Source organism: Lepidochelys olivacea (assembly GCF_965140295.1).
Source record: "Lepidochelys olivacea isolate rLepOli2 genome assembly, chromosome: 5".
In the NCBI taxonomy this organism is placed as follows: domain Eukaryota; kingdom Metazoa; phylum Chordata; order Testudines; family Cheloniidae; genus Lepidochelys; species Lepidochelys olivacea.
The window spans coordinates 102,926,045-102,939,362 of NC_140415.1; the positions used below are offsets into that span (position 1 = coordinate 102,926,045).

At 38.8% G+C, this 13,318-nt stretch overlaps 1 protein-coding gene across 2 annotated transcripts in view; it reads right to left on the reverse strand.

Annotated features, from left to right (window-relative positions):
* Positions 1-13,318, reverse strand: part of RFX3 (regulatory factor X3) — a 241,362-nt gene that overhangs the window by 62,543 nt on the left and 165,501 nt on the right. For both annotated transcript variants that reach the window (XM_084628259.1, XM_084628258.1), the window contains exon 4: positions 2,772-3,030. In XM_084628259.1, coding sequence (XP_084484385.1) covers positions 2,772-3,030 — 259 coding nt within the window. The remainder of the gene's footprint in view (positions 1-2,771; positions 3,031-13,318) is intronic.

The following is a 13,318-nucleotide window of genomic DNA, read 5'->3' on the forward strand; positions in this document are numbered from 1 at the left end:
TTTCAGATCAATTAACAGTTTGAGCTGAACCTTTTACATTTCAGTCAAACGCTTGTATGTAATCAGTTGAACCCATATATACCAAGTGCCCAATGTAATAAAAAAAATTCATACACCATTTAGCAATTTCCTGCTTAACATTTTAGAAGCAAGAAATGCATTTGCAATTTATTCAGTTTCCTTAACCAGACACTCAAACAAATACAAGGTACCTTCTGAACATGGGGGAAGAGGAGAAATATTATTGTAGTGATAAAAGAGCAATTTTACAAATACAAAGTATTTTTTCTGCACTCCTAAAACAAACGTGCTACGGTAATGTACACAGGAACACACTATATGCTTAAGACAACTTTTTTAAACACAAACAGCAAGAGCAGGGGAATTGAGATAGATATTTACCTTAAAAATATATTTTATTTTGCAAGCCAATTGTTTCTGTTCAAAATGATCACAAAACACAGAAAAAATACTGCTTGTCTTAATGTGTTAAAATTATAATTGCTGGAAAAACCACATTTTAAACTGTCTATGCTCTTAAAAGACGCATTGTTTCAAAGGCAATGTGCCTTATGTAAAGCAAAAATTAACCTGGCAAATACAATTGTTGAATTGTAGATTATATTATAAAATCCTTTGTAAATATAGAGACATGCTTCTCCATATTTGGGCAAAAATTCTAATTTGGTTTTCAGTTGCAAAATTTAACATGGGACTTTCAGACTAGTAAAAATTTTCAAGTATATCAGATTTCAATGCAAGTCCAGTATTCTTCACTTTTCTGAAATATTTTTTTCAATTATGTTTGCTGTTTACATTTAATCAACAGTTTGCCCCCGCTGAGCTCATCTTTTCCACTTATTTTATTCTGCTGTCACTTCAGACTGCTGAACTTATGACATATTATTTTATATGGTAACAGAACGGCATCAGAATGGCATCATCCTATTAAACACAAGATTATATCTGTGCTGGTAGGATCAGGTAGCTTTCTTGCTACTGGGTTATAAAGAGGGGACGTTATTATTCAAACGTAAAGCCATTAATAATAGCTAAGAGAACACAAGAAAATATTTGCCATTTAATTTTTTTTCTAGAAACATCTGTTGTGGAGATGACCCTTCTCTTCACTTTTGCCTACAGGAAACTACTCTAGTTCTGCACCTATTTTTTAATCCTAGGACGCATACTAAACTGGCTGTAAGACCAAAACTGCAGAATTTCTTCAATTTCATTGAATTGGGCTATAGAAGGAACTAATGCAAAATGTTCTATATAAAAGCCATAAAAAGGAAAAATATATGATCAGAGATTTTTTAATTAAATAAATCTGATTTATCAGTGATACTCCTTTAAGAACCACCTTTTAAAGTTAAAATACTGTAAATGCTACAACATATAATCCTTTTCCTTTAGTGATCAAAAAACATGCATATAAAAACTCCTGCTGCAGGCTGAATCTCTGTTCTCTTAATTTTCCAATATAACATGACTTAGGCTATGATTCAGAATTCTTTACGTTTTTTCTTTTCATTCATAACAGTCCTCAATAAAAGCATTTACAATACCATATAGTGATGGCAGTTTCAATGTTAGCAGGAAATATCACCTTTTACTTTTAATAATCCAGATTGCATTTAGTCCTTGATTATATTAATGCAATTAATTGTTATTTTACAAGATCATTTGAATTATCTGATGCCACAGTAATGGGCTCATCATTTCAAATGCATGCAGCTTCAAATGTTGACATATTATTTGTTGATTTTTTACTGATTTCAGCTGTCTCCAAAACTAAAATCCCTTAGTTTTTTAGTAACTTTTTGCACTAATATATAAATACTATTTAGTCATGCTCCATCTTGCTATTCTTCTCCTGAGGACATTTTTCAGTTTGCTCTTTCTACTTCACTTTCCATAATTTCACTTGTCCTTTAATTTCTAATGTCCATAATCGGGGCAGAATCTCCTCAAGGAGTAGGTAAAAAATGTACACTAGAGCTATTCAGCAAGGATACAGTAAATATAAACCAATTTTTCTTAATTAGAATCAGGACTGACTAAGTTCTTAAGGGAAAGGACTATGTTTGCCTTGTTTGTCTATATAGGTTAAGGTCACCCATCACTGTGGTAACAGAATGCTTCTTAGTATCTATATTTAATACACCTAGTACAATGAGGCTCTGATCCTCAGAAGATTGGGGTCTTTGGGAGTTACCAGAAATATAAAATAATAATTGGGAATGACCAGAAATAATAAATAATAATAATAAATAACAAGCAGAACAATACTAAAAGTTAATAATAGTGGAACAATTCAGAATTAGTGGTGACTATTTTGAGATATGATACAAAATAAATACCAAAACTGGATTTAGAAAATGCAATGAATGCAAAGAAGTTACATATATCTGTAGGGTTAAGATATTAGTTATAAAATTCAATTATATAAACAAAGTGTTCCTTGCAAGGTAATATTTTGTTTCTTTTTCAGAAAGCATAAAAACATATGTCCAACAATTTAAGGCCCTGATCCTGCAAATACTCAAGCATGCACACAACTTTATGCACATGAACAGCATAATGAACTAAATGGAGTTCTTCATATGCACAAAGTTAAGCACCTTTATAAGTGTTTGCAGGATGGGGATCAAAATTACTTATTTTTTCAAACACATTATTTCGGTTACAAGAAACATACATAGTCATAAAAGAGCACAACAGGGACCAGGAAACTTGCTCTAAAAATTTATGTAGTTCTGAATACTTACTGTAGCTGGGGAGGCCCGCATTGTATGAGTCACTGAATGAGCAGAATTTTCCATTGAATTGCCAATCAGATAGGTCCCTCCAGAGCTGCTAATGAGTTGTCCTCCTGTGACACCCATTTGAATCCCTCCAGAGCCCACCATACTATGAGATGAGACCACTGTTGTCACTTGTGCAGAACCTCCTTGAGTATCAAAGTAATTCCCCCCGGTGTTTTGGCTATACATCTGGGTTTCTGTATAAGGGTAAGTTGTTGTTCGGCTTTAGGAAAAGAAAAAAAAAAGGTATTTATTTGTCTTCTTTATTGGGTGAGTGCAATGTTAACACTGTGGAAATGAGTATACAATCAAATTAAATAAGACTGGTGCACAACCCATGCACTGACAATAGCATTTTGCAATGTCTAAGCATTGAGTAATTGACTTCCATGACTAAGTATTGAAATAAGTATTTTTCCCCAATATGGATCATCAGGTGGGCTTGAACTCCAACCTTTCAGATCCTCAGCAAAACTAGGGCCCTATTTGGCAATTTTAATTTTTGTCCATAGAATTTGCCGCAGAATTCACCCCCTTGTTGCAGGATTGCATCCCAGAATCTGATTGATTTTCAGTTGCGTTTTTAGACATTATTATTGCAGAGAAAATCTCAAAAATGTGAACCGAGTTTAAACCCAATCCAGTGTCATCTGTCTGCATCTGCGGAGAACATGAAGCAATAGCTCTGGGAATTGTGACCTGCCCCAATCATCTTAATCAGAGGCACTTTGAAATTCTGTGGCTGAGCAATTTGGCACTTTCCCAAGTTGCCATGGAATTCAACTTTTTTGTCACAGAATTCACCATATCCCTGCAACTGTGCACCTGATACTTTTCTTCCTGTCTGTGTCCCTACTAGGGTTGCCAGGCATCCAGTTTTTGACTGGAATGCCTGGTTGAAAAGGGACCCTGGTGGCTTCGGTTGGCACTGCTGATCAGGCCGTTAAAAGTCGAGTCGGTGGCACAGTGGGGCCTGGGGTTAATGCAGGCTCCCTACCTGCCCTAGCTCCGCGCAGCTCCCAGAAGCAGCCTCCAGGTTCCTGCAGTCCCATGGCACATGGGCTCCCAGGAGAGCTCTGCACGCTGCCCTGAGCATCGGCTCCCATTGGTCGGGAACTGCAACCAATGGGAGCTGCGGGGGTGGTGCCTGCAGGGCCGCAGGGAGCTGGCGACCACTTCCTGGGAGCCGAGGTAAGTGCCGCTGGAACCCCGCAGCCCCTCCCCCACCCCAACCCCGTGTCCCAGCCCTGAGCCCCCTCCTGCACCTGAAACCCCTCATCCCTGGCCCGACCTCAGAGCCCACACCCCCAGCCAGAGCCCACTTTCCCTTCCACATTCAAAACCCCTCGGCCCCAGCCTGGAGCCCCTTCCTGCACACCAAACACCTCATCCCCAACTCCACCCCAGAGCCCGCACCCCTCCCGCACCGCACCCTTGCCCCAGCCCGAAGCTCTGTCCTGTACCCTTAACCCCTCATTTCTGGCCCCATCCGGAGTCCATACCCCCAATCCAGAGCCCATGCCCCCCCCCCGCATCCCAACCCCCTGCCCCAGCCCAAAGCCCTCTCCCACACCCCAAACCCCTCATCCCTGCCCCACTCCGAGCCCTCACCCCCCTTTTGCACCCCAAACCCCAACCCCAGGCCAGTGAAAGTGAGTGAGGGTGGGAGAGAGTGAGCAAGGGAGGGAGGGGAGATGGAGTGAGTGGGGGGCAGGGCCCTGGAGAAGGAGCAAGGGAAGGGGGTGGGGCTGTTCTGTTTTGTGCGATTAGAAAGTTGGCAATCCTGGTCCCAGCTGTGCCAGAATCTGGCTGCTGCCTCCTGCCCTCCAGAAGGGTGAGTTAATTGGATGGCAGTGTATGCTGCCTACATTAAACCATGAAACCAGACAGCACAGGGTGAGGGCACCCAAAATTACTATCCTTCTGGACAACAAGGCATGGGCAAGACTTTCTATGCACTTTGTCAACACTACTCTATAATTATTCAGAAGAGTCCATGTGCATAAGGCAGACCACTCCCCTTTCCTCACAAGGGGTTGAGCATTCTGCCTTAACAAAAGAGTCTAAGAGACTGGAACAGGAAATAGATACCAGGTCAGCTGCTGACCAGTGCCCTACTGGCCATGACAATACATTGTTCTTTTAAAAGAACAAAGACTTACACTTGATTTATTAACAAATCAGCAGAGCAAGGGCTCAGTGGTAATTTATCCTTCTCTAGATTCTGCAATCTATTAGCTTTTAAACAATGGCAGAATCACAGAATACATGGGGCCATGATAATAGCACAGACCAGAACTTGATAGCTTAAATTACCTTTACACTCTGGCCATCATGAACTCCCTCGGGATTCTTCCTTGTCATTCAAAGCCACTTTAGAAGCTATGAAGCTTCACTTTAAAAAATTGTAATGCTTTTAAATCCTTGTGCTATACTATTATTGTCATGAGAGGGTGGAGCTTCTAAAGTAGCTTTTGAAGTTTTTTTTTTTAAAATGATTCCAACCTTCTTTGTAAAGTCTATTGAGATCTATACATGAAAAGCACTATATAAGAGCTAGGATTTTTATTATTAATTATTATTATTATGATTATTTCAAAAGTATAAAAACAGCCGTGAGAATTCACCACCAATCTAAGAAGACTGCAGCATCATACAGAATAAAACAAACAAAAAAAACCTGTGAAAAAATATTTGGTGAGGAGGGAGTTCCTGGATGTGCGTTCTACTCTTTAGTAACACCTCTTCCTGAGAACTGGAAGCATTCAATCTTGTGCATCACAATACACCACCAGGCATGCCAGTTACTAAAGTTCTGTGCATGCCCTGTTATATTTTATTGTTTACGTACCATTTTCCTCTAGAAATTTTCAAAAAAAATTAATACTACTAAAAATAAAACTTCAGGGACAAAAAAGTTGTTTTACAGAATGAGTAGTTTGTAGCACATCAGAACAGAAACCAGCTATCCAATTGTGAATTCAGTAAATCTAGGCATTACTGTAATGCTACTACTAAAATAAATTTGAAGTTGCACAGCTGAATTTCTAACAACTGACTATGGGCACCTAAATACTGTTACTATGTTTGTTTGTTTTTTAAATTCTTCAGTTTCTACTGTCATACTTTTTGGGGAAAACATATATAATAATCGTGAATAAATGCACTGATACAGAAAGGATAAATCTTGTTATTGTTCTCCCTTAAGTTTAGACTGTGTGTATGCACACACACAGAGAGTGATGTATTCCCAGCTGACTCTATTATTAGGTTTTATGTAAACGTCAAGACTCTGATCTGTTCACTTCTATAAATTAGTGCTCCTTCCAGCCATCCCATCATGCCTTAGCCAGTAGCTTAACTCTACGTGACTCTGAATTTTCTTTGAACTACTAATTCGCTAGGTGATCACCATCTCTGTATTTATGTTTGTATGTAGGGGTTGTTTTTCGTTTTAGAACCACTTTTACTTATACTGTCTTCTTCAAAAATATTTTTTCCTCGCAATGAATTTTCTTCCTGTAATGTCATGTTTTACTTTAAAAAAAAAGCAGCCGTCTAATTATACAATTTTGAAGCTGGTTAAGAATCTGAACTCAGGAATGTGCACTCAAGTTGAGCCTATAATTTTTTAGTGTTAATCATCTTTTACTTTATTTTCAGAATCATTATTCTCCAATTGTAAACTGTAAAGATTGAATTATTAATTCACATTGCTAATTATAAGCACTCTCTTCCAAATACAATTCTTGGAAAATACATGAAATAATCAAAATTATAGATACAATATTATAATTATATATAATATTATAAATTTATATATATATATATATATATATAAACACACACACAGATATCTAACATTAGAAATATTGGCATATATTACAGTGACTGTAAAGGGGTAGTACACTTCTGTGTTTAAAATGAGGGAAATGACTTTCTTTGCAATCCTATTAATTTTTCTGTAGTTCTAGTCCACATAAGAAATAAAGGGGCATAATTATAAAACTCAGAATTACTCATCAGACTTTTTTGTGGACTAGCCAGTCTGAGCTGGTAGAAATGTTTGTCAGAAGTTATACTTAAAGTTTTGAAATGTAGATTAGCCTTACACAGGATATAACCATTTCTGAAGGGACTATTCATTGAGCTATATAGAATATGGTGGATGTAAATAAAAATATGGATAGTTCCATATAATGAATAAGGAGCTGTGGACCTAGGATTGTGCATGGAGCTGGTAACCCCATCACATAAAACAAATATAGTACAGGAATGAATGCTGGCAGCCATATTGGTGTGCCACAGGCTCCAAAAAGACATCAGCTTCATGGGAAGAATATGATAGGCATTAGTCAAACCCAGAAGGAAGCCTATGTCCTGAAAAGTACATTGGTCAAGATCAGATCAGTGATGAAAATCAGATTTTGGAATGTGAGAATAATATATGAAACTACTAAAACTGCTAAAAAAAGAAAGAAAGAAAAAGGACAGCTATCATCTTGATGTCCTTGTTATCAGTGAGTGTAGGTGGACAGGTTCAAATAAACTACATTTCAGAGAAACAAATAAGATCATAATCTACTGTAGGAAAGTAGATGATAGCCATGAAGCTGGCACAGAAATTCTAAAGTTGAAAGAAGCTGAGCAGGCACTAAGCAAGTGGGAATAGTTAAATTAAGGAATTATTGGAACTTGTTTTCAGACTAGATTCTTCAAACTAACAGTCATACAATGCTATGCACCAAACCAGGAAAAGCCTGGAAAAGAAAAAAATTGTTTTTTATGATTTGTTATAGGATGTGTTAACCAAAGTCCTCAAATATGATATCACAGTGACTATGCATGATTTTAATGTAAAGGTTGGAAGTAATAATCATAATGTAATAAAGTAATAATGATTGGTTGGATATGATTATGGGCAAATGCGGCAGGGATTTGGACATGAATCAAAATGGTGAACAACAAGCAGAAAGTTGCAGTGTGAATGACCTAGTGATAAGTGGAGCAACACTCCCTTCCCGCATAATGAAATCCATAAAGTGACACTGAACTCCCCAGATGGTACTGCAAAGAACCAGATACATTGCTTCTGCATTTCAAGGAAGTTTTGCAGCTCGCTGGCAGATGTATGTGCATACAGGGGAACAGACATGGGAAGTGACCATAATCTTTGTATCACTAAATTGAAGATCAAGTTAAAGAAGAAGAATGTGGTTAAAAAAAGGCCATGAAGCAAGTGTGCAAAATTAGAAGATCCAGACACAAAATGTGCTTTTCAGTTTGAACTGAAGAACAAGTTCAGTGTTCTCATGGAGTCAAACTGAAGGAAACAAAGAAACTGATACTATGTGAGAAGATATCAGAGAGTGCTATCTAGAAAGTGCAAAGACAGTCTTAATAGCAATGAAATTTAAAAGGTATGGATGGTCTAGTGATGCACTTGGGAAGCAGTGGAAAAAAGAAGCGTAAAGCAAAAACTTACGAATGCTGACAAGAAGAAGAGACAAACAAGTAGCAAGAAGAATACAGAGCTCTAGACAGAAAGATAAAAAGGAGTGCTAGAAAAGATAAAAAGGCATTTATTGATAGAATCTATGAAGAGGCTGAAGATGCCAGCCAAAGAGGTGAATTTACTACTTTGTGTAAAACAACCAAACAGCTAATAGGAAACTCTAGCAGTATTGGAGGACCTACTAAAGATGCAAATGGAAATACACTAAGTACGGAACAAGAACAAAGGAAAAGATGAGCAGAACATTTTCAGGCTGTTTTAAATAGACCAAGTCCAAGTGAACTATTAGAAATACATGATGAAGACCTACCACCAGAGCTTGATATTGATTTAGAAGACATTACAATGGAATAAGTTAGAAAAGCCATCAGTAAACTTAAAAATGGGAAAGTAGCTGGAGAGAATAACATTACCAAAGAGATGCTTAAAGAAAGTTATGAAAGAGCCCTCTATGACTTTCCTTGGGTTTTTTATAGAATATGGAATGAAGAAAAGAACCCATCCCAATGGAAGAGGGGCCTTATTGTAAAATTGCCAAAGAAATGCGACTTTACCAACTACAATAACTGGAGAGAAATTATATTACTCTCAGTGGCTGGGAAAATCACGTGCAACATCATCCTGGAACCTTTTAAGAAACGTATAGATCTCCAACTTGGAGAAGAACAAGCTGGTTTTAGACCACTGAGATAATGTGCAGACCATATTGTTGTTCTCAGACATATTACAGAACAAAGTGTAGAATGGAAAGCCCCTCTTGTGATAAATTTTATAAATTTCCAGAAGGCTTCTGACAGTATACACAGAAACAGTCCTTGGAAAATTATGGCATACTAGGGAATACAAGCAAAAATGATTAAATAGCAGATCTATATCATAATGTTGAATGTGCAGTCAAAGATGGTGACAAAATCAATCAATGCTCTGCAGTGACAACAACTGGAGTAAGGCAAAGCTGTATTATGTCCCCACTATTGTTTGCATTCGTCACTGGCTATGTCATGAGGAAAGTAACCACAAAAGATAAGCAGTGAATTTTATAGATAAATTATAAAGCACAATTTGATGACTTTGTTTTTGTCAATGACATTGTCCTGATTAATCAACATATCATTTAATGGAAGAAAAGACCCAGCTTTTGGCAGACACAGCAAAACAAGTTAGCTTGTTCATCAGCAAGAGAACGACAAAAATATATGGCCATCCAACACCCCTAAAGCAACCATCAAAGTAGATGGAGAAAACAACAAAGAAACACCAGAAGAAGTAAGTCATTTTACCTGGGGGTTGAGATGTGAAATGATGGTGACACTATGCTATATATCAAACAACAAATATCAAAAGCAGCACGACTTACATAAATTTGAAAAGATTTGGAAAAGTAGCATGATTGGCACTAACACAAAACTATGAATTTTTAACACTGGCATCATGTCTGTCCTCCTTCATGAACCACAGTCACGGAAATCTACAACAGAAATTGATAAGAAGAAGATCAACCCATTCCAAAGTTAACAACTACAAAAGATTTTCAGAATTCACTGAAGAGAGTTTCTTGCAACATCAGAAATTCTAAGAAGAGCAGACCAATCTGAAGCATTAAACATGGTATGAAGAGGAAGATGGACATTTTCAGGACACACTTTAAGGAAGCCACCAACACCATTTCCAATCAGATGATAATATGGAGACAACATGAACAGAGAAAAAGAGGATGGCCTAGAGAAACATTATGCATAATAACAGAGCAAGAAGCCAAATCTATTAACATGACACCCAGGGCTTGTCTACACTACTGTGTACTTAAATCTACCGCGGTGTCTTCACTGCAGTAAGTCGACAGCTGATGCTCTCCCATCGACTCCGCTTGCGCTCCTCGTTCTGGTGGAGTACCGGAGTCTATGAGAGAGCGATCAGAAGTCGATTTATCGCATCTATACTAGATATAATAAATCAACCCGCACTGGATTGATTGCTGCCCCCCAATCCAGTGAGTAGTGTAGACAAGCCCCCAGAAGCCTGAATAGACCAGCACAAGACCGAAATAAATGGCAGAAACTAATGGGTGCTCTTTGCACCTGAGGGTATGAGAGTATATAGAGATAAAGAAGACAAATATAAATTTACATTTAAGATGTTCTAGCTGTATATTGGGGTATGCTAATTTTCTACAATTACCATAGACACACTCTAATGTGTCTAATATAAATGTTATGTTAATGTGCACAGATGGTAATTCACCTGCAAAAGAGTCAAGAAATTCAAAGTTATGGCTCCCACAGCAACTGTATCATAACTTTCTTTCACATTTTGGCCTGAATCCCATGTCCCAGCATAATGACTGAATAAACAGGTTTTATGCAGGGCGCTCCTTGGGAGCTACACTGAACAGAATCCTTCATTCCCAAGATATGGAAAGGAAATATTGCAGTTTGTGGGCTGCAATAGCCTCCATAGCCCCACCATATGAAAGTATAGCCAGCAGATCCATACAGTCAGAGGTCCCCCATTCTTGCTGGTAGAGAGCAACATTCTCAAACACACAAGGGGTGGCGATTTCTCCAGCACAGACTCTCTAAACCATTGGAAGAGAAACAGATCACATGGGTTGAGGTTGGATGGACTAATAGAATGTCATTGCTTCCAACGATCAAATTTCTGTTTAACTAAAGAAAACACATAAAGTCTAAAGAAAGGTAGAAGGACAGGTGGGTCTACGTTTATCAGAGAACAAAAATTACAGGTAAGTAATTTGCTTTTCTCCAGTAGTTAATTATAGTAAATCTACTCTATGTATATTCTATATATAGAATAATTACATAAAATATATCTGCAACAAGAATAACTATATGAGAGAAAACTTACACTAAAACAGGGTTGCATGATAATACAACATGTAGAAATTCCATTGTGACATTAAATGAATAATGTTGACAAACCATATAGCCTACATATTATTGATTATACAGACACTTCCAAAATGTGTTAAGAAGTGAAAATAAATATGTACGCATAAACAGCAAGATAGTTTTTGTACAAGGAGACAAACACTGCAGAATCCAGTATTCAATCCAGTATTTCTTGCTCATGGAAATAGAAATGTTTTAAAGTCCACTGGACACATAGCATTTAAGAAAAGTTTGGACTCATGAAAATTGAGTAAATAAAAAAAAGTTCCCCTGTACTTTGAAGCCTATGTTCTCTGAGGACTCTTAAGGAAGGGAAGAAGGATGGGTTGGAAGATCCACACTGACTATAATATCTCAAAGAAACACAGTTTCTAGAGATTAACTAACCATTCTTTCTTTGTGTATGTGTCATTGTGGATTCCACTGTAGATGGCTGGCACAGAGCATCGTCTTCAGGATGGCAGGCATGAAGAGCACCAGATACATTAGTCAAACAAGGATGGGAGTACTGCTCTTCTGAACCTGGTATTGGATCTACTAGCCAAGTGCAGTGCACAGTGCTCTACATATGAGAGCAGACTGCTCCACCTAGCAGAGTTCAGATACTGGAACTTTTCTGAAACAGGCCAAGGATGTTGCTTGACCTCTGACAGAGTTAGCCTTGAAAGTGGGGGAGGTATATTTGACAGCTGGCAGCACAGATCAGACACAGTCTAAGTTCCATCTTGCTGCCACACTTGGTAAGAGGGAATTATGGGAGGGTTGTGGCTGCTGTGCCCTTTATGTTCTTGTACAGGAGCACAAGGAAGCACAGGACACATGTGCAGCCCCAATGGACATTGCTACTGAAAAAAATTCCAAAGAAGGTGGAGATTGCTCGTGCAGTAGGGCTGGATACTACCTGGAAGGGGAGACTGGAGAAATACAGTGCCACTCTCTCCTAGACTCCAATGCCCAGGTATCCATTGTACATACCACTGAGACCGAGAGGAATCATCAACCCTATAAATTAGCTGTCAGGGTGGATAACAGAATGATGCTTCAAGTTCTGGGAATGTGGCACACAGTCATCAACCTCCAGGCTTTACAACTAACCTGTGAATTCCTCTTGGTAAAAGATGGCACTCAGTATGCCTGATTGGGACGGACTTCCTGAAGAAATACCATGTTGCTGTGAATTTCACCAACTGTTCCTGTTCTCTGTTCGGAAGGTGATTTCCCCTGTTCACTACAGACGGCCATGTGGAAGTGCATGGAGAGGTGGTAGAAAAAAATCTGATGGAGCCTCTAAAATTGAGATGATTATCCCAGGCAGATCAAAGGTGGGTGCCAAGATGATGAAGGTGGTCTGATTGAGCCCTAACCTTCAAATAGGCTGGAGCTCCTCACTGGACACTCGATTGGTAGGAGCTGATGTGGCAAATCCTGGTATGGATAGCCAACATGTCAACAAAGCCCATTGGTCGTGCATCAGCATAGGGTGATTGGCACACTTGAGAGGGGTGTGCTGGTCCTGCAGAAAGATCACAAAACCAAGAATCCAGTTGATGTGAGGAAGTTCAAACCAGACCAGGGTCAAGGCAACAAAGGGCTGGGAAGAAAGGCTCAGAGAGATGCAGGACTTGAGTTCAAGTTTAAACAATACAGTCTGAAGCTTGAACAGATGTGAACAGTACAGGAAGTTTTGTTAGAATATGCAAATATATTTAGTCATGGTGACCCATCATCTGGGATGCACTGTGTTAATAAAGTATTGGATCAGTTCAGGGAATGCCAGACGTATCAGTCAAAGACTTGGAAGGATCCCCATTCATTTTCAGCAGGAGTTCAAGCAATGGCTCACAAGAAATGGAGGAGAGTGGGCTCATTAGGCCCTCTGTGAGCCTGTAGGCTGCTCCAGTGATTTTGGTGTGGAAGAAACATGGATGTGTGTGGGACTGCAGGGATTATCATAGACTGAATTATGCAACTGTTAATAATGCCTATCCCTTGCGCCACACTGACAACACATTAGATGGCCTGGTTAAAGACTGATGGTTCTCCACCCTTGACCTGGCAAGTGGGGTTCAGCCACTGTAGGTGTATCC